Source organism: Phoenix dactylifera, unplaced genomic scaffold, assembly GCF_009389715.1.
Source record: "Phoenix dactylifera cultivar Barhee BC4 unplaced genomic scaffold, palm_55x_up_171113_PBpolish2nd_filt_p 000138F, whole genome shotgun sequence".
Classification (NCBI taxonomy): Eukaryota; Viridiplantae; Streptophyta; class Magnoliopsida; order Arecales; family Arecaceae; genus Phoenix; species Phoenix dactylifera.
The window spans coordinates 301,023-322,931 of NW_024067694.1; the positions used below are offsets into that span (position 1 = coordinate 301,023).

A 21,909-nucleotide genomic window follows, 5' to 3' on the forward strand; every position below is an offset into this window, starting at 1 on the left:
GCAATATGGTAATTACACTAAAGGTTAGTTTGGGTATTTTTTTTTTGGTTTTTGGGGGGTGTCCTGAGCAATAGGGGGGGTGTATATAGAACTACCCCTTCTTATGTGGGATTTTGTGGCCTTTTTTACAGATCTACCCCGAGTTGTCAGCCCGAGACCCGCTGCCGCTGCCCGATCCGACTCGGCCACCGACTCGGGCGTGCCGTTCGATAAGGCCCAAAAAGTCGAGGGGGGAAAATCGAAAGTTGTGTCACGTATATAGTTGTAATTTCTCAGTGAGATTTTACCCTAAACATTGGAAATCCTTTTCGCCCGTCTCTCCCGTTTCCACCGATTCCTCTTCTCCTTCCTCCCTTCGTTCTCTCCTCCTCCCTTTCTCTCGATCGCACCCCCAAATCCCAACGGCGGAAGAGAAAAAAAGGGAAAAACTTTTTCCCTCGGTTTCTAATATCGAGATTCTCTCGCGAGCCCCATCGCCTGGAGCTCGGATTCGTGCGCGAACTCGGGCGCTCTGAGGACCGAGACGCCGCGCTCTTTCTGGGGTTCTGTGCCCTTATTTTCTCTCTTATTTTTAGTTTTTTTTCTTCTTCTGATCGGTAGTTGCTTGCGTGTTTCTTGACCGGTTTACTCGAATCCTGGCGGCATTGGCGATATCTTGGTTGTCTCCGCGGTTCGCGAAACCGAGGGCTCGGATCGGGTGAGATCGATTGGATTGAAGGGCTTGGAGAAGAAAGACGGGGTCTTGATTCTTGGTCCCTTCGTCACGGTTTCTTTTTCATTGTTCCCTTGCTGCGCTTTATTTTCCCAGTTCAATCTCGCGGCAATCTGTTGAATTTCAAGAATATATGTTCCTTTAGTTAGTTTGGTTCGTTAGGATTAGGGTTTTGGTACCTGCAACCCGCACAAGAAAAAGATATCATTCTTGGGTTATAGCATTTGGGAGATTAATTGCCCTTGTAAATTTGACCACCTGTGGGCTTATTGAGAAGAAGGCGTAAAAAAATCTTTATAGGCTAAGGGTGGTTTTTGGTGTTAGAGGAAAAAGTAGCAATCCTCTTCTTCTTCTTCTTGTTAAAAAATTGAGATAGGAGGGGCTGATTTTCTTGGGAGAGAAACTGTTTGAGGTTGCTCTCATTAAAGAAGGGAAAGGAATCATTTTTTTGAGACAGAATAGGTTAGTTACTTTGCAGTAGCCTTGCATGGGCGATCATGGAGGACGGCCGCAGACAAGTGGCCTGTTGCCTAATGGCCTTTTGCCCAATGAAGTGGCCAGTGTGACCCGAGTTCTTGATGTGGAGAGGTGGTTGAAAGCCGAGGAAAGAACTGCGGAGCTTATTGCTTGCATTCAGCCCAACAGACCATCTGAGGATCGAAGGAATGCAGTTGCTAATCATGTACAGAGGCTTATAACAAAGTGTTTCTCCTGCCAGGTGAGTCTTCAAACCTTTTCATCAGAGATGACAGTTCTTCAAACCTTAAGATTTTCACTTATTCTGGTATTTGAAAACAATAGCTAGGTGTTGCCAATTTCCGTCTCTTAACCTCGTAATTTGTCTGAAGTTAGGCTTTTTCTTGTAGATTGAAATGACTTTTTAGCATCCTACTATTTATTGCAGACGTCTGAGTCATATGCTGCAACTATTATCTTTTGCTATTAAGTCATCAAATCTCGAGCAACCATTTCTATGGACTGTTCTGTCTAGTTTTTTTCTAGCCATTTTGATTTTACTTGCCAAAAATATCCTGAGTTGTTAAGCAGGATGCTTGCACTTTGTCATAAAAATATCTGGTTTTTTGCTAGGTTTTGTTTTCTGTTAGAAAGTTTTGTTTTCAATTGCATTTAAAGGTATTGAATTAAAATGGATTGGTTTCACATGAGGGCAGGATATATAAAAGTTGATTTTCAGATACTAGAAAGACCGGGTTACCAAAATGATTAACAAACACATTGATCATAAAGGGGCACAACCACATTCTTCTATTTATAAAGGACATAATGCTTATTAATGATGGTAAGAAGTAGCGACATCTTGTTGGGTTAATCGAAGGAAGCATGAGAGAATAGAGTTCTGAATTATTTGAAGGGAGCAACCAAGTTCAGGTGCCATATAACATTACATGTTGGCTTGGCATAGGCATGGTTCAAGCCATGCTGTTCTAGTGCTTGGTAGATGGTATGCACTAGCATGCATGGGTGTGCACTGGCATGGCCATGCTATGTGATGGTCTAGGCCTAGCATGGTACATGCCGAGCTACACACTTGCACAACCAACTTCTCAATCCTTGGGTAGCCAAAGTAATATATTCGTGGAATCTATTGAGTTTATATCTATTTTGTAGATGTTGGAAATGTTATTGATGACATTTTTAATAACAACAGAAGTGTTTATCGAGGTGGTGTTGTGCCTTTGAATGTTGTTTGTTGTGTGAGCAATACTTTCCTCTAGATAGTTAGGGCTAGCTTTTTTATGGACTAGAATATTCTCTGGTAAGGAAAGTCTAGGAGACTAATGAGTATGAGAAAATTGATGTGGTACATCAGGAAGGTAGAAAAGCACCAGGCTTGGGCGACCTTGATGTGAAGTGGGTTATGAATACAAGTTTAGTGATTGAAACAATAGGATGAGGCTAGAAAATACATAGATGGAAAGTGTTTTGAAATGATTTTAAGATTTTTTATTTTGTGGTAGCTTTGGATGGGTATTAATAACAAACTGCTTCTACGAACATGTAATGAAATAGTGAAATCAATATCTACGGAACCGTCTCAAATCGCCCAGTTCGGAGCATTTCGGGCTATATCGGCGGCGGGCTGGGACAGTTCTGCCATTGATATCGAGACGGCTTGCCGAAGGGGAAGAAGGAGAAGAGGAAAAGAGAGAGAGAAAGTGAAGAAGGGAGGGAGAGGAAGCAAGAGAGGTTGGCTGACTGCCCTCTCTCTTCTCTCCTTTCCCTCTCCCTCTCTCCCCTGCTCTCTCTCTCTTTTCCTCTCTCGCTCTTCCTCTCCCCCGTCGTAGAAGATGTGTTAGTACGGGCCGGCACAGCATGACACTGTATGGGCCCGTAGCGACTCGTCTCGCCGGGCAACCGGTACGCCCGGTACCGATTCTCCCATCCTTGAGTGAAATAGTAGCTTTGCTTTTTAATGTAAGGGCAATGATGTGGGTTCAAGTCCTAGGGCCGCCACTTTGTGCAAAATATTGTCAAAAATTAGGTCTGCCCCCATTCCACCCCTCTTGGATTGCCGAGACCATAACTGGATAATGGCTTCCCTTTTTTGGCTTTTGCTTTTTGTTAGCTAATGACAGATGAATGATTGAGTCATATTTGCTAATTTTTCTTGGTGTCATTAAACTCGCATTTTTCTTTCCTTGAAGGTTGGTCTAACCTAATAGCAGCTCAAAATGGATCTGACTTAGTCAACTAAAAACTGGGCATTAGAATCATTTTTATGTTTATTTTGTAGTTAGCATTTGGGTAAGGATAGAGTGTAGCTACTACTAAAATTTTATACCTTGGTAGGGTTATCTGGCTGGTTGGGCTGTTTTAGAGATGGTATTTCTGCTGGCACTGCCTAAGGCTTGGCCTAGCTCGCTCTCATCCCTGTACTTAGTGGTAATAGTATAGATAGTTACACTTTTAATGCCTATTATTTGGGGGTTTACTCATGTGACTTCCTTTAGATGAATTATGATTTCAGCAATCCATCAGGCTACCGTCATAGCCTCTCATAATATAATCAGTTATACCTTATCTGATTCCCCCATTGCCATCTTAGCATGTTTGTGGGTCTTTTTCACACAAACACTTTTGTTTAATTATTGTTTTGTTAATTCCTGACATGTTCGAGCTTGTGCCTTAATTGATAGTGTGGTTCCAACACCTTGTCCATTTCTTATTTATCCTCCTCGTTCTTTTGATAATGTATCTTAGATGCTTGCCTGGTGTTATACGTGACAGCTTAATGCATTCTATTGCATGTGGTGGGTTATTTTTAAGTTGTCATTATCACTAGGTGCCATGCAGATCTTGCTTTTTAATTTTTCACATTTGCAGTTAAGTTTTTTTCTGTTAGGTTAAGTTCTGTTTTTCTACCTCATTTTTTTTTAAAAATAAGTTGGTGAATGTAGCTTTTTGGAAAGCAGAGTAGAAATAGAAAGAATGAATTCTGCAAATGCCATGATATTCTTTTCCCAAAGCCATATAGTTTCTGTTTATTCTGTAACTAATCTTATTGATGTAAATATGCCAAATTTTATCGGTCACTTTATTTCTCTTTCTTTTATGATAATTTATTGGAATTAGGTAACATTTTGTTTAAATACTGTCACATGACTCAGTGTCTTCTGTCATGATGCTTGTTAGGTTTTCACATTTGGTTCTGTACCTCTGAAGACATACTTACCTGATGGAGATATTGACTTGACTGCATTTAGTAAAGATGAGAGTTTGAAGGATACATGGGCCAATGGAGTCCGTGAAGTGCTAGAGAATGAAGAGAAGAATGAGAATGCTGAATTTTATGTAAAAGAAGTTCAGTATATTCAAGCAGAAGTATGCCCTTCTAACCTCATGCATATTTATTTTGTGTCTTTTTGTTCATTTGCCTGAAGTATGCTCCAGTACACACTTTAGGCAGTGCAGTTTTTGTTTGTGGTAGTTGTCTCAAACATGGCATATCTTTTGCTGAATTTATTGGATAAAGTTAATTATGTTAACCATGCCAAAAGAATGGCAAATATGTGATTGGCTAAAATGTGGTTCATATTCTCCAGTACTTGCACTTGTAGAACATGTAATGTGGTAACAGAATGAGAATTTGTAATTTGTTAGGTTTGTCATGTAATGATTCATTATAGATGAAGTCTTTTTTTTTGTTGCTGGGAGAACTTGATTAATTATTTCGATTCTTATTGGAAAACCAAGGAATGAGATGTGTTAATGGCAGTAATTTTTATTTTGGGCAATATTTGGTCAGGCTGGTCCATATGAAAAGATATAATCATTGGTAATTTAAACAAGTATTGAGAAATTATGTAATTATTCAGATTATACAGATATTTCCCAGAAGTTCTTGGAGAATTCAACTTCTTAGGGCCTGACCAATAAATGCCAGGTTTGAATGCTATTTTAGGAATATTTTCTTGACGCAGTGGAGATTCAGGGTATTCAAAAGCTATGTTTGTATGTGGTAAAAGTCATGCAGGAAGTTTACCTGATGGGGCTGTTTGGTCAAAATTTATTTACTCATTTTTCTAAATCTATTTTTTGGTAAATTGAACCAAAATAGGTTCTGGTTTTGTCAGATGCAAATCAAAGTTTTATTGTTCAACTGGAAGGCTCTATCATGTTACAACACTATTTAGTGTGAACATAGTATTAAATGCTGTTTGGTGGGGAGTATTGTTGTGGATTTTGGAGGTATAATATGGTGAACTTCTGCTCAAAGTCACAAAAAAACAATGTGGAGTTAAGATAGGAGTGACAATTAAATAAATAACATTCTTGTAAACCAAATAAAGCCTGCCAAGACCCATGTGCTCATCACGGGGTTCAAATTTTTCTTTAAAAAAGAGTGAAAGGAGCATCAAAGGGGTAATGATCTGTTTTCAGTACTGTAGATGGCCTGCAACACATAGAAATAGTCAAATAGGGTAGAGATCAGCCAAAACCCCAAATTGATCATCTACAAGATTTGTAGCTAAGATCTAGAGAGGAAAAAAAGAAAAAAAGTGATCATATAATTTTGTCATGATCAAGGTTTTCCAGAGCGGTCACACTGTACTATATTGGGCGTACCTTACCGGTACCAAACTGGTGTGAAGGTTATACATTCCAATGCATAACTGGTATACACTAAATTTGCTTGTTATGGCACAACTGATACTATTTTGGTGTGAAAGTCATACCATTCTGATTAGAGTTGATCATGGGCTGGGCTTGGGCACAGAGAATGTCAAATTTTAAATAGGCCCGGCCCCAAGCTCGACTAAAAATGAATATAGTTTAGGCCTAAGGCCCACCCAATGATCGGCTCTAATTCCGATGCAAAACTGGCATTGGTACAGGTGTTGGGATGTCGAAACAGCTGTATCAATACATACTAACCATAATGGTCTGTACTGGTTGATACTGATGGTTTTTCCATTTACATTAGTTTCAGTACGTACTGTTGATATTGCTATTATACCATTTCGATGGAAAAAGGGTATAGGATTTGATGCCAGTATTTAAAACCTTGTACATAGTTATGTATGTGCATGTTTATGCACTTGAAGCATTATGAAGGTCGATATGAATATATGCTAGGAATAGGTTGAGATACAAAGTGAAATTGCTTATGGGAAGTTCACATAGGTGCTGACAAGAATTTTGTCAATTTTAAATCAATGATCAATGATCTGTAGTTTTTATAGTTATTTAAATATTAGATGAATTTGATGGATGCATTAAAGACTTGAGAACGATGGAAAGTTTAGAGAGATAAGTTTGTAAGGTGTGGAGATGATCTCATGTACGATCTTTATAATGGATCTCTTAAGCTTGAGCTAATGTTATTGGCAAGAAAGAAATGCATGCTAATGAGTCAACCAAGCCTGTGAACGAGGCTTGAGAAGTGGACCATTAACAAAGTGGACTGGCCAACAATATTATTGAAGGGGAAAACTCTAGAGGCCACACGAGGACATTTTTAATTAGGCTGGAGATGGGAATATGGTCGCACTGACTTCAGAAAGAAGTACAAATACCAAGTGGATAGACTGTATTTTTTAGTTGAAAAAGCAAAAGATAGGATTAGGTACACAACAGGGATGGAAAAAGTAAGTGGACATTTTAGGTGTCCATGCATGTATGAGCTTGAAGTATTTATTGCTTTTATTGATCATATAATTTATATGTCATCATACATTTTATAATGAAATACTTAGTAATGCATGTTTTTGTCTCGTTCATGGTGCAAGGGAAAAGAACTCAATGCTCAAGTTAATTATGCTAACTAGTCTAAAGGTCATCTATGGATATGATTGGTTGTTAAGGCTAAGATGAACTATCTATTTGCTGCATTTTTTCACTTAATTATGTTAGGAATGTTCTTGAAAAAAGGGCATATTTCATACAACTATGACTTTTATTTCCAGTTGTGGATGAATGTTTTCATTTATGAGATTTTATGTAAAACCTTGCATTTAGTAATCATCAGCAGTTTTGTGTCTAGTCTAATATTTATATTTAAATGTTAATATTTAATATTTATAGCAAGGTTTAAGATACGGGTCCAAAACCTGTACTAGTACTTTACTTGAATGGTATAGTGCCAGGATGGTCCTCTCCTAAATCTTTGAACAATCCTTCATTTGGGTACCTTATCAGGATATTATTTTTTTGTTTTCCATTAAATTTTTTTATCTTAAATGAAGTTTTAGTGACCATTGTGTTGTTTTTTGCATGACTTCCCCGTTAATTTTTGGCCAAATTAGTAGTTGAGAAAAAAGGGAGTGGTAACTTACTAGATGTGCACGATTTTTGGCATCGAGGAAATTGGATCATTGTGAAGGGATGCCGGATTTGCCCTACTTCCCCTCCTTTCTCCTTTCCCTTTCTCTCTCTGTTTCTGCTTGCATACCCCACCTCCATAATCAAAGGAATGAGAAAAGAGAGCATGCCCCCCACCTCTATTGAACTCTCTCTCTTTTCTTTGAGAATTAGCTAAATTAGTCAGGTTGCACCTTCGATCGCTTGGTTCTAACCGGTTTGAACTAGGACGGGCAGCAGGACATTCCATCCCACGTAGGGACCAATGTCGAGCACCAGTCCTGGGTGTTGGTTATTGGTTGAAAAGGTATAGTTAGTGTTTAAAAATACGGTGTATAAGGTTGCCACGCAGCTGCATATGTGTATGCATTCTCCTAGCTGCATCGCACTACCTATATGCAGTTATCATATGTTGTCATATCGCATATGAGCTAAGAAGAGAGTCAACTTGGCACTGTGCAGCCATATGTATGCTCAGTTAGCATTATATGGCTACATATATGACCCGCTTAGCATTATGAAGCCAAAAGTATTCTGCTTTTTTATGGGCATATGCGGATGAAGCATATTAAAATTGATGATCATGTTGATTGTGGGTTTGAATTATATAATAAGAGTCACCATTAGTATTAAGTACTAAATAATAAGCAATAACTGTTAGTTGTTACTGTTATTAATATTGGATATTTATTATCGGGAAAATATTACTATTTCCGGCTACATATATGACCCGCTTAGCATTATGGAGCTAAAAGTATTATTCTCTTTTGTGGGCATGTGCGGATGAAGCATATTCAAATTGATGATCATGTTGATTGGGGGTTTGAATTATGTAATAACAGTCACTATTAGTATTAAGTACTAAATAATAAGCAATAGCTGTTAGTTGTTACTGTTATTAATATTGATATTTATTATTCTGAAAATATTACTATTATTATTGATGTTTGTTGTACTTAATATATTTTATGTATTTTTATATGGTTTAAGAATATTAACCATACATGTGCTTGCATACCGGATATGTGTTTTGTAGTCCTTTGACTGCCTTAATTCTGCTGCTGCTTTTTAGAATACTGGGTATAGTATTGGCGGTACCAATCCAACCTGCTGGTTCGACAATCCTTATTCATTAGTTTTATACATTTAGCAATTGGGAGCTGGATCATATCCATGTTTTTCTTGCTGAAAGAATAGTTCTGCCATTTTACTGTGATATTGCTATTAGACAATTCTGCATCTGAGCATCAACAGGTGTTATAATAGAAATGACAACATTAAAGTGAACAACCATATGAGCTATGTCTCTGCATCATTTAAAGGGTGATATAAATCTCTGGTCCACAATTAAGAGGCTGAGATCCCAGAAGTTTTTTTTGTGCAATCTGGTAGTTTAATATTCTTTTTTGAAATGGTTTTTTGAGTATGTTAAATACCACACGTAGTTTCTAAGTCTTCCTTGATCTAGTATAAGAATACTCTGTATTCATACTTTTGTCAGTTATTTTTTTAGTTACTGTCTGTATTATCTGGTTGCATGGTGTAAACATAATTATCAAGCCTTTTTGATGCAGTTCTCTTTCTTCATCATCTGTGAATTTCATCATAAATTTAATCCGCATTAAGGTTCAGATTCAGATGATGCCATTAGCTGTGATAAAGCTGCTTTTTTTTCAATAGGATAGTACTTCTAGCTTTCTTTGTGTTTCTGCCATTAGGATGTTTCATTAATGCTGTCCACATTTCATATGCAGATTTAACCTCCAATTTTATATATATTTGCAGGTAAAGATTATAAAGTGTCTCGTAGAAGATATTGTGGTTGATATATCATTTAATCAGCTAGGTGGGTTATGTACGCTCTGTTTTCTGGAACAGGTGAGCTACTGGTGCCTTAAGTATCACTCAAATTTATGTTTCAAAAAAAAGGTGAAATGTGATATTTAGATGCATTTGTGAAGTCTTTTGAGCATTTATAGAACCTTTTTCTAATTAATATTAAATTTCTACAGATTGATCATATGATAAATCAAGACCACTTATTCAAACGGAGTATTATATTGATCAAGGCCTGGTGTTACTATGAGAGCCGTATATTGGGTGCTCATCATGGCCTCATTTCTACATATGCTTTGGAAACTTTGGTTCTATATATATTTCATGTGTTTAATAATTCTTTTGCTGGACCGCTTGAGGTAATTTCATTTATTTTTTTTTCCTTCTCGTTATTAGATTTTGAATCTAATGGTACTTATCATTGTGAATTATAGGTCCTATATCGTTTTTTAGAGTTTTTCAGCAACTTTGATTGGGATAACTTTTGTGTTAGCCTCTGGGGTCCTGTACCTATTAGTTCGCTTCCAGATATGGCTGGTGAGTTCAACCATTTTACTTTTACTAATGGGACATAGATATAAGTGCCGGTTCTTATTTCTGACCTTTGAAATATCATTCAGTGGAACCTCCTCGAAAGGATAGCGGTGAACTGTTGCTCAGCAAAGTCTTTCTTGATATGTGTAGTACGGTATATGCAGTTATGCCAGTTGATCAGCCTTTTGTTTCAAAGCATTTTAATATTATTGATCCCTTACGCATAAACAACAACCTTGGACGCAGTGTTAGTAAAGGTATAATGCACTTATATTAGCTCAGCTCTTGTTTGATGTTAATTTTCTTTCCTTTATATTGGGTGAAAACTGCTTAATTGGTGCTTATTTGAAAATGAAATCTATAAAAAAATTATCTTTTATGTTGCAAGAAAAAAATGTATTGTTGTTTTCTTCACAATCTAAACAAGATGGATCTGTTTCTCTATGCACTTTGGGTGAAAGTGTATTTTTGTTTTGAGGGGGCAGGGGGAGGGAATAAGTTCTTGAGCAAACAGATCTGATTTGCTGTCTTAAACAAGAGAACCGCATAGTAGCTTAATACACACCTAGAGAGAGAGAATTTTGAAACAGTTGACCTTGTCTTGTCCTAATTGTCTGAAGCAATTTAAGTGTTTTAGTTAAATTATATTTCCAGGAAATGCACAAATATTTTTAGAATATCAATATCCCTCTAATTTTTCGTACAGTCCTTGAGCATCTTTTTTTCCCCCATATTCCAAAGTTTTATCATTTTGCTTGAGCTTAAACCTGCATTCTTTAAGTTTAATAGCTATTTCTCATGTTTCTTTCTGCATTATTTTTTTCGTTGATCACAGGATTATCCTTAATCTTTTAACTCTTTTCTTCTTTAAAAAAGAAACTTTGAGCCTATGGCTTCTCTAACAAAGAAATTTTAACAAAGTTTTTTGCATTTTACATAGCTTTATCTGCACCAAGGGTCCAATATGGATTTACAGTTCTAGCATTGGTTAGCTTTTGCCTGTTATCTTCTTAATCATAATATCTTGCTTATACCAGTGGTGTTTAGAATGATATATAAGGCAAATGCCTTTGTGCTTCCATATTTCATTTTCAATGATTTCATGTAGACCAATTACTGGTTATGTGCAGTGTAAAGCTGTGTATTATGATCTAGTTCGTTTCTTTTTCAAAGGGAAATATTTGAACTGTTTTATCTTAATCGAGCCTGCAACTTCTAAGCAACACATGTGTGCATTGACCTGAGTTGGTTAAAAATGCTGAGCTAAAAATTTTCTGGGAGTTGATATTTGAGATCTTTTGCAGTAGGAAAATTCATAGTTTGAGCTCTCTCTCTCTCTCTCTCATGTTGTTATTACCAATTTTATTATCTTTTTCTTATTGGACCATGAAACTAGCATTTGAATGACTTATTGTAGATTTTATCACCCTAACATTCTTTCGAATTAAATATTGAACAATAAAGTGACCAACCATGTTTTAAATGTTGCTGTTTTCAACATGGAAGAAGCTGTAAGTACATAGAATGACTTTACCATATAAAAGAATGCTTGGTTTGGTTTTGAGTAGAACAAATATGTTTGAGGAAGATTGGAGTTTTGCATATGATAAAATTATAGGGATTGATGATAGGGATTTAATGGGGATGCTGTAGTCATGCACTGTGATGATTAGAAGAGGTTCTGAACAAGGAGTGTTAGGCTTTCTATTATTTGGAAAGGTCAAAATGAAGGGGAACTAGATGCTATTTGTTGGAAAGGTCAATCACATTTTGTGATTGATTAAGTCTGGTTAATCATTGTAATCGAGCATACATCATACTTTAGTATATAAGAACATAATCATTTGTTGAATACCAATTAAGTAAGAGTCCTGGTTGGTATATGCCCTGCAATTTATATCATCGAGCAAATTTTAGGTAAATAACATGCTCTAGTTTTAATGAAACATCTCTCCTTGTGTATTCTCCTTTTGGTATATGGTCTTCATTTAGCGTTTTTTAAATAATGTCAAATGTATTGGTAAGGAATTAATATTTGTTCCCGTTTCCCCTTAAGACTGTCAGTTACCAACCTAAAATGTTAATAGCAGTTATTTATGATGTAGCTATTGTTGCTAGTCATGTTGCTTGCGGTTGAAGTGTTTTGCCATATGGGAAAAAAGGATCATATTCTTGGATACGAGATCGGTGGGGATTTTTTGGTAGGTGCTTAAACCTAATCCTGCAGTTGATGTGTACTTGTTAACATTAAAAATCATGTTGCTGGAATTTTTGTTTAAGGATGAGAAGAAAACCAAAACTGAAATTTGGTTTTGCTCAAGGTATATGGTCTTCATTTAGCGTTTTTTTAAATAATGTCAAATGTATTGGTAAGGAATTAATATATGTTTCTGTTTCCCCTTAAGACTGTCAGCTACCAACCTGAAATGTTCATAGCAGTTATTTATGATGTAGCTATTGTTGCTAGTCATGTTGATGTTGCTTGCGGTTGAAGTGTTTTGCCATATGGGGAAAAAGGATCATATTCTTGGATACGAGATCAGTGGGGATTTTTTGGTAGGTGCTTAAGCCTAATCCTGCAGTTGATGTGTACTTGTTAACATTAAAAATCATGTTGCTGGAATTTTTGTTTAAGGATGAGGAGAAAACCAAAACTGAAATTTGGTTTTGCTCAGGTACGCCATACTCGGTACCCCCCCCCCCCCCCTCTTAGATGCCACAGAATGGCCCGAACCGGCTGGTATGGGCCAGTTCGGCTTTCCATAGTTTTGCTTTTCTCAATCTGGAGTCAAATTTAAGGTTGCTTTAAGGGTTAATAACCTAAAAGGTGGAGAAATTGGTATGATTATGAGCAAGTTTAGATCAAGAATAACAAAGTTTCATTGACTTAGTCTGCATGCATAATATTAACCATGCTAAGGATTCAAATTTCATGAGCCATTAGTTTACATGTTTGAATGTGATTGTGTTGCATAATCAAGTTGACACCACTATTTTATGCTATAAGATGCTGGCATTGCCAGACAATTGTGCATACAATATAGTTAAAGATGTTAGATCTAGACAAGTGCAGGTAATTAAATAATCATTTTGTATGGTTATGACTAGTTTTAGGACCCATACTTTCACAAGCACAAATGTTTTAAGGTCTTCCACATATCAATTAAAGTGTTGCTGATGCGGGGTACATCTACAGGGATTGATCTGGATGAGGATAAATGGAAGTGAATATGAAAGTGAAGGATGAAATTTTAATTAGGAAAATAATAAACTTTTGGGTTAATGACAATAAGGTTCCATGCTGCCAGATAGACCATTATAGGACAATTCTGACAATTATTGAAGTACAGGAAGGGTCAGATTATGGATCTAGTTTTTAGGTTGTTTTAGGCTGATCGAAATATAGTTGAGATCAAAGGACTAGCTTGTAAAGATGATATTAAGTATGAAATAAGAGCTTGTTGAATTTCTTTCTAGTCTCTCTTGATCTCTAGAGGCCTTATACTGAGTTAAACCCTAGAAAAATGTAGAATGCACTATGCATAAAACCTCAGAAATTGGAAACTGGCTACTTTTCATGGAACCTTAAATATATATTAAATAAATGTGCCTGTGTATTCCTTGTTGGGAATTATCTATCTGGTTGTATAGAAATAATTTGCAGAACCCGACGTATGGTGAAAAAGTGTGATTTTTGTTACAACTCCTATATGATGTCCTCTGGGTGTCCTTCTGTTAGCGTATATTTTCTCAGTGTAGTGTAAGTGGTCAAACAGTTTGTTGGGTGTGTTGGTTACCGTACAATCAGATTCAGTGATAAAAATCTTTGTGATATGTGCCTCCGTTTTCCTAAAACTTTAGTGGACTAATATAATGAGATTTTGTAGAATCTCCAATGCATTTGGCTTTTCACCTCAAGATTTATAGAAAAAGTAGTAGATAATGTTTCTTTGAGATGCTAAGAAATGAATGATAATTTTTAACAATTATTAGATAAATGATTAGTTGAAAGGTTGCAAAATAAAAGAGAAAGGTGCTTGATGGTTACCTAATCTCGGTCTTTAAAACACTATAGGGTGCTCTGCTTGTTTATCACCCAACACTTCCAATATAGCTTGGCCTGGTCTGATGCATATACACTTCAAAAGTGTCTCTCACGTGCAACATGATTTTCTAAATCCCTCAAGCTCCAGCCTTTATCTATCTGAGTGTGGAATGCATGCATGAGCTCTCTGTTTTGTAGCTGCTATATTGTCAGATCTCAACAGAATGTGTTGTATTTATATTTTAAGACTTGGATTATTCTCTGTGCTTGTGGAAATCCAAAGACAAGAAATTTTGCTAAAATCACATATGAATTCAAAGACTGCTTTGTGATGTTATGTTTTTTTTGAGGGGATGATATGTTTCTATGTTATAATTTGATTTGTGGTGCTGAAGTTTATCAATAACCTACCAAACATTGTCCCAACTATCAACAATTGATGGCTAATCACAATAAACAATTTTTATTTAATTATGTGCTTTTAACCCTGCAAAAATTATAAGCACTTGCATGCTTATACAAAGATACACAACCATTTTACTGATTTCCTTTCTTGAGGTTCAGAGAATCTCACCTGATACTGGTGTTAAACACCATCAGTTTGTAAACCCCTCTTCTCCGTGGTTATTGGCGTCATAAGGAAACAGGCTTTTTTTTTGCATCATTCTATATCATTATACTTTTTCAGGAATCATCTAATTTAGTTGTACTTTTGCAGGCAATTTTTTTAGGATACGCAGCGCCTTTGCATTTGGGGCCAAAAAGCTGGCAAGGTTACTAGAGTGTCCAGAAGGGGACCTGATTGCTGAACTAAATCAGTTCTTCATGAACACATGGGAGAGACATGGCAGTGGCCATCGTCCTGATGCTCCTACCCCAAATTTGTGGCACTTGCAACCTTTAAAAGGTGTCTCAATTGAAGAATCAAACAGTTCCAGAAGCAGTTCAAGCATCAAGAAAAGGAATGAAAATGTTCTGTTGCCTGCTACTCATGATTGTCAGACTGATGGTAGGCTTCCTTTTTATGGCACCTCATCTCAGATTCTAAAGACCATCAACCAACACTCTCAGAACATACATAGGAGAAGTACAACATCTGCAGTTTCTCATACTCAGAGCCAGAAAAGTTATGGAAGCCAGTTTAATTCTAGGGTTTCTGACGACATTGAGACGAATAATGGCTCCAGAGAATTTGTTCAAGCTGACAAGAGTCACAAAACTTTGAGGCCTGACCACTCTGTGAATGACCATGGGGGACCTGGCAGGTTTCAGTTTGCAAGGACACACTCGAGTCCAGAGCTAACTGACACATCTTCTGAAGTTTTATCTAGAGGGAGTTGTAACAGAGCTCCTGACACAGGGAATAACTTGATTGCCTCATCAAAGTTGGATCATGGTAGTAGAAGAAAGAACATAGGTTCTGTTGTTTCAAGGAGCCAGGATGCAAGATATTTTGATTCATCCCAGCAAAGTCTTGAAGCTGCTGATTCAAATAATGTTTCAAATACTTATCATCATGATGATGGCTTCGCAACTGTCATGGAAGAACATGCATCTGTATCTGAGGCATTGGATATGCACCAGGAAGAGCAAGATTTGGTTAATATGATGGCATCTTCAAGTATACATAATTTAGTTGGGCAGGTTCAAATGCCAATTCATTTGGGTTCTCATCTACCTTTTTCATTACCTCCCTCTGTTCTAGCTTCAATGGGTTATAGTCAGAGAAATTTGGCAGGTTCTGTTCCCACTACCATTCCTGTGATTGAGTCTCCATGGGCATCCGGTATACCGTTTCCTCAAGGCTTTGTTTCTTCGCCTATGTCACCTTATTTCCCAACTCCTGCTTTCAGTTCGAACTCAGAAGATGTGGTTGACCCTACTTATGAGAGTTATGGCATGGAAGAAATGAACACTGAGGAAAGTGATAGCTGTTTGCTTGAACATGATCCTAGCTCTGATCAGGGGTTTGACCCTGAAAATGGAGGTTTTCAGGTACTTCATTCTGAGGACAAGCAGCATGAAACTCCAGGAGGATTTAACCATGTTTCTTCATTACGAGCCAGTAATTCTGGTCCTTCTAGACGAGGACATCACAAGTTTACTAAAGAAACTAGTGTAGTAAGTGAAGAATGCAACGCTGCCTTCCAGAATCAAACCAGCAGAGGCAATGATATTTACTCTAGTGACAGAAATGGGAATATGAGGTACATTCCTGCGTCACAGGCTAATCATTCTAGGAGCAAGCCTGCCTCTGAAAGTTCATCTGATGGATCTGCAAAAACCTCCAAGTCAACGAGGGATAAATGGGGAAGAAGAACCACGCCTTCTACAGTTTTGGCATCATTTCACGGGAAATCAAAGGGTGACTGGCAGCTGGAGGGCTCGTCTGAGCATTCTTCAGCACAGGCAAATGATGAGGCTTCAGCGCATGCTAGAACCCAGCAGTTATCTGGATATGAACCAGCACAAATAAGTGGATCAGAATCTGTGATTCCTGCTGCGCCAATGATTGTCAATGGCTCAGGACAGAGGGTTGTAGAGAATTCCAGGGTGTTGCCATTTGCATTTTATCCTACTGGTCCTCCAGTTCCATTTTTGGCAATGCTCCCACTATATAATATTCCATCTGTGAGAGGCAGTTCTGATGGATCAACAAACCAATTTGACACGGATGAAGGACTAGATCATGGTCATATAATTCCATCTGCTCAGAATCATGATTCAGCCGATAGCCTCGATCAGTCCGAGCCTCACATGAGTTCAGGCGCTTTCAGAAGTGACGATCCTGAGCCCTCTGGGGAGCATAAGTCAGATATTCTCAATGGTGACTTCCTTAGCCATTGGGAAAATCTGCAATACGGGCGATCATGCCAGAATGCTCATTATCATGGGCCTTTTATGTACCAATCTCCTGTTATGGTGCCGCCAGTATACTTACAGGGTCATTTTCCATGGGATGGTCCTGGTAGACCATTCTCAGCCAATGGAAACCTCTTTACGCAGATCATGAGTTATGGCCCCCGACTGGTTCCTGTTACACCTCTTCAGCCAGGGCCTCATAGGACTTCTGGTGTTTTTCAACGTTTTGGAGATGAAGTCCCTCGATACCGTGGTGGTACTGGAACCTATCTGCCAAATCCTGTAAGTACATTTCTCAATATCTATATTGCTTGTTAACTGATGAAGGCATAACTGTGCTGCAGTGCTGTGTCATTATCTAAAGTTGAGAATTAGATTCCCCTTAAAACCAGAATGTCGTATGTGCGATGCATGTGTTCTTGTATATTTAATTAAAAAAAATTATATAAATAAATAATAAATGCTAGAAGGACTCAAACATTTGACCTTGTGGTTAACACAACCATGTGGAGAAAGGGGAAGTGCATCGAACTTAAGATGGAGGAGTGGGATGAGAAAATGCACGGGAGGGAAAAAGCGTGGTGGAAAAATGCGGATGGTCAACCTCAAGCATAGATACAACAGGGATGTCGGTTTTATACCATGGAGTAGATAGAAGTTACGGAGCGAGCAAGGACGCCTTAGATGTGACTAAGTGGCCCGGCCATGCTCTCTCTCTCTCTCTCTCTCGCTCTCTGTCGCTCTTGCTCCCTCTCTCTTGCTTTCCTGCTGTGTGTGTGTGTGTCAACTTTTATCTTCATGGATGTTGGTGTATTTACCACCTCAAGGGACCAAATTCATTTCTGCTTCTGTTTTCTTTTTACGTATGTTAATGAGTACTCCTGTCAACTTAGGAAAGGGGCCTAAGAGGACCCCATATAAGCTGGTCATTTTGTCTTTTCAGCCATGAGGGTCATTTCCTTTCCAAGGAACTCATTTGAAGTTTAAAAGTAAGATATTTTTCTCCGTAGGACTCCATGCAAATGGAGCAATTTCCTCAACCCTGGCAGTGGAGTTGCCAGTTTTCCTCTTCAACATCACCTTTTTCTGTAATAATAATTATTCTTTTCGGTGTATTATAACCATGGCTCACTGTGCTATTATATTATTTTGCTTTAGGGAGTCTTATGTGCATAGTTTTAATTTATTTAAGAATGTATAATTATGTCAACTGTTTCTTAGTGTTCTTGTATTTCTGAAATATGTTGTGATTATCTATTGCTTTTACATAACAAAAACAATGGGAAGTTTCAGGGTTGTCGAGATTTGCTTTGTAGACCATTTCTGTCTTTGTTGTATAAATCAGAACTCTGTATATAGAAGAATTTTGCAAGAATTGGTTTTCATACATGCATCAATACGTTCAAAAATAGTACTTTAGGCAGATAGAAGAATCTGGGTATCATTTATGGAAACACGAAGATGTATGTGTACTTTCGACTACCTGCTTTTGTCAGGGTTTTAGCTTGTGGGAATGTTTTTTGCTTGTTATTAGCCTGCTGTTCTTCTAAAGACCTGGAATTTTGGTATGGATTTTGAGGCTCTGATTAGGGAGGGTGTTATCTTAGGAGGCTGATATCCATCTTGTCTGTTGCTAAGCTGTAGGTAGAAAGTGGGCATCATTTTATGAATTCCTTTTATATGCGTTTTCACTCTCTGCCCGTTTTACCATTTGGCAGTTCAGTCATGACCTTGATATTTGGTTTGTTTCTCTGGAGTAGCAAAAATTCGTTAAGCTAGTCTTCTTTAGCCTCTGAAATCTTAGCACCAAGAATGCTGGAAGCTATTTACTTATTTTGATCTGTTGCTATTTGGAGGGCCTCTACAGAAAAGATGGAGTCAAATATAAGTCCCAGTTTAAGCTTTCAGCATTCACGTTGGTATCATAGTCAATGATTCTCAGGAAAAGATCGGTGGCAGAGTTTCTACTCTGACTGCTTATGTTTTCTATTTGTGAATTAATATGTTGAAGAACCATTATGGCAACATATGCGCCTAAAGCCTGTGATTAATTGTTATGAATGTATGGGCACATTCTCAGAGATAGTAATGCTGTATTTGCTTATGGTTTCAGGGTGACGGTTTTACTTTATTAGTAACATTATGCTTTCAAAAGGCACCATTGATATTCATGCTAACACTGTAGCAGTTCCACAATTGTTGTTTGTTGTTTGAAGGAACAATACTCAAGTCATGGGTGTGCTTTGTCTGTTACCTGACCTTTGCATTTTGCAGCATTTCTGCTACTTAATTCTGTCACTAAGGTTCTAGTCTTCTAAATCTTTGCCTATAGTTTTCTTCTCAATACTTTTTGTCATCCATGTAGAAGACCATGAAAATCTTCTTTGTGCATTTCGAATTTAAGACTCTTGGATCATCTATTTAGAAAACAGAAATGTTGTTGTTTTGTGTATTAGAAACATGAATATTTGGCCTTTCACAAGAATATCATCCCTGGTTGATACTTGGAACTGATTTTGCTTCTCCTTTTCTCCAGAAAATTTCATTCAGAGATCGACAATCAAGTACAAGAAACCACAGAGGGAATTACAATTATGACAGGAATGACAAGGCTGACAGAGAAGGCAGCTGGATCTATGAAAAATCACGAGCCTCTGGGCGCAGTTATGGCCGCACCCCAGCTGAGAAGCGCCGCTTGCGATCTGACCGATCATCTACAACCGACAATCACGTTGACAGATCATGGGGTCGGCACAGGCATGAGCCTCTTGCCTCAGACCAAGGCCAGAGCAGATCTTTTGGGGTTGCAAACTCCTTGCCCAACTCACCAAATATGGCATACGGCATGTATCCAGTGCCCACAGTGAACTCAAGTGGTGTCAGTCCAACAGGTCCTGCAGTTCCACCTGTTGTCATGCTGTATTCATACGATCAAGGTATTGGGTATGGTTCGCATGCTGAATCCCTCGAGTTTGGCTCTCTTGGTCCGGTCCATTTATCTGGTACGAATGAAGTTGCACCATCCAGTGATGCAAATCCTGTCAGGGGGCCATATGAGCAGAGGTATAAGGGAAGTTCTTCCCGCCCTTCTCCAGATCAGCCCTCTACACCCAAGCTACAGAGGTAGTGTTAGCTCTCATCATTTACCGTTCATTTTCCTTTTCTATTTTATTTGTTTGTAATCTATATGGAAGCAATTGTAAAATACTGCTGCAAAATGCAAATAGAGATGTCTCTACTGACAACTGATTCATCTAAAAGGTCAAACTTTGTTCATCCCATAATGATCGATGAATGGGGAAACTTCACCAGTTCCTGTGGAATTGTATGTCAATGCTTAAAACATTGTTATGATTGCTTCCTAAGTAAGGTGATAAATATTACTAAACATAATTGATGATCAGAACATTAGATTCTTCTAGATAATTGTTGATGGTTATAAGCCATCCACTTAAACTTTATAGTTCGAGTGATCTAGGGTAGCTTGAAAGTTATCATTTTTTAAAAAAATTAGAGTTTTTTAGAAATGATCTTGGAGTTAATGTTAGATTTCTTGTAAGTTCTTTCTTTAACTTTGTTCAGCTTCTATTGCGTATTATTCATTGGGATCTTTTGTGATGCTGCTAATTTATGATCTTAACAGGGCACTTTAATTATTTTTCCAGATCAATGGTCCAGAGGAATTATCAGTTGAAAGACGAGGATTTCCCACCGCTGTCATTTCCAAACTAGGGATTTAGTGGTGGGGGGAACAACTATAACAGCAAACCTTCTCAACATCAGTCATTCTTCTTCTCCCCTTTCTCTTGACTGAAGTGGGTTTCACTTTGCTGTTGTTCCTTTACTTTTTCTTGTGTACCTTAACATCATTTTCCTCTACATAGGATTTTGTATGTACGCTAGAAAATGATTCTTGATCCACCTATTTCTTCAAAGTATGGCAGAGAGATGACGGCAGTGTAAAAAGGTGGAAAATTTTGCCTTCTAGGAATACATATTAACATCCAAAAAATGCTCTAGGACTAGATGTTTAGCTATTAAGGTTGACTTGTTACGTAGAAGTTCATTCTAGGATTCCTAATTACAAAGATTTTGTTCTTTAAACCAAGGTTTACTAGTTCATTGTTTTTGGTAACATTGATATTATAAAGTTCGCAAAAATAAGGAGATGAGAAATTACTCTTATCTTCTTGATGTGTTGAACTCTCTTTTGTTTCCCTAGGAATGTATGTTCTTCTGATGTAGGAACTCTGTAAATTGTGGTTCTCCGTGTTTTTGATTAGTTAAATTATTTTCAGTCTACTCATGTCTACAGCAGCCACTTTTAAAGTTGTCTTTTTTCAGTAATGCATGAATTTAGCTTTTGTTCAACCAATAATGCTTTTTCTTTTTCTTTTTGGTGTATCAAGACCATGGCAAGGTAATACAAGATCCAAACATTAAAAGATAAAGGGTGTGAGGGCAAGCCAAATCCTGCATTTAAAGATCTTTTTGTGCAAATTGATTCCTGTTAATTGGAGTGTATAACAGTAAGCCGAGGAGGGCTGCCTATGGCTTCAACCTGTAGTATGACTGCTGATGGAGATTTCTTTCCACCTCAATCCTGGATGACTGTGATTACATTGCAGTACTGGACACGTCATGGTTTGTTTTTTGAGAATGAAACACCGGGGACTACATTCCTAGTGTGAGAGCAAGTGCTGGAAAAAAATAGACCCGTATTTAGAGATTACTTAAATAAATACATCAATAACCCTTTTGCTCTATATAATTTAATAATCAAAAACGGTCCCTTGTGTGAGAATGTGCTGGGGAAAAATTGCAATATATTCCACACCATCAAGGAATACCATTGAAGATCCCAAAATGAGCACATATTAAATCACAGATGGCTCCATCTGTTCTGTCACTCATTGCTTAATGGAATCCTAGCTAGTTGAATGGTTCAAATTGAGCCACTCCCACCAATGTAACCATCCGATAACTGGAATACACAATTTTAATCGAAAACAAGGAAAGGAAATTCTATAGGGCCGCATAATTCCAACTAGTTAGCCATCAAGCCAGGTCTCAATTGTTTAGAGTTTATTAGTTCTTT

The 21,909-nt window shown here is 37.6% G+C and overlaps 1 protein-coding gene across 2 annotated transcripts; it reads left to right on the forward strand.

The window, feature by feature from the left end:
• Window positions 1-287: 287 nt before the first annotated feature.
• Window positions 288-21,113, forward strand: LOC103697050. 2 transcript variants are annotated; one of them, XM_008778818.4, is made up of 9 exons: window positions 288-1,430; window positions 4,367-4,555; window positions 9,320-9,412; window positions 9,547-9,729; window positions 9,805-9,907; window positions 9,991-10,161; window positions 14,668-17,093; window positions 19,348-19,934; window positions 20,455-21,113. In XM_008778818.4, the coding sequence occupies exons 1-9, from the start codon at window positions 1,200-1,202 to the stop codon at window positions 20,462-20,464; spliced, it is 3,993 nt and encodes a 1,330-aa protein (XP_008777040.2). In that variant the 5' UTR covers window positions 288-1,199; the 3' UTR covers window positions 20,465-21,113. The 2 variants fall into 2 exon arrangements, with proteins under 2 accessions (XP_008777040.2, XP_008777039.2); XM_008778817.4 differs by having other exon boundaries at window positions 20,477-21,113.
• Window positions 21,114-21,909: the final 796 nt, after the last annotated feature.

What these genes read in the sequence shown, in the direction of transcription:
- LOC103697050 (XM_008778817.4), top strand. Translation starts at nt 1,200, where the DNA reads ATGGGCGATCATGGAGGACGGCCGCAGACAAGTGGCCTGTTGCCTAAT. An exon ending in CAAAGTGTTTCTCCTGCCAG is followed by an intron (nt 1,431 to 4,366) that starts GTGAGTCTTCAA and finishes GATGCTTGTTAG; the next exon opens with GTTTTCACATTTGGTTCTGT. An exon ending in CGCTCTGTTTTCTGGAACAG is followed by an intron (nt 9,413 to 9,546) that starts GTGAGCTACTGG and finishes AAATTTCTACAG; the next exon opens with ATTGATCATATGATAAATCA.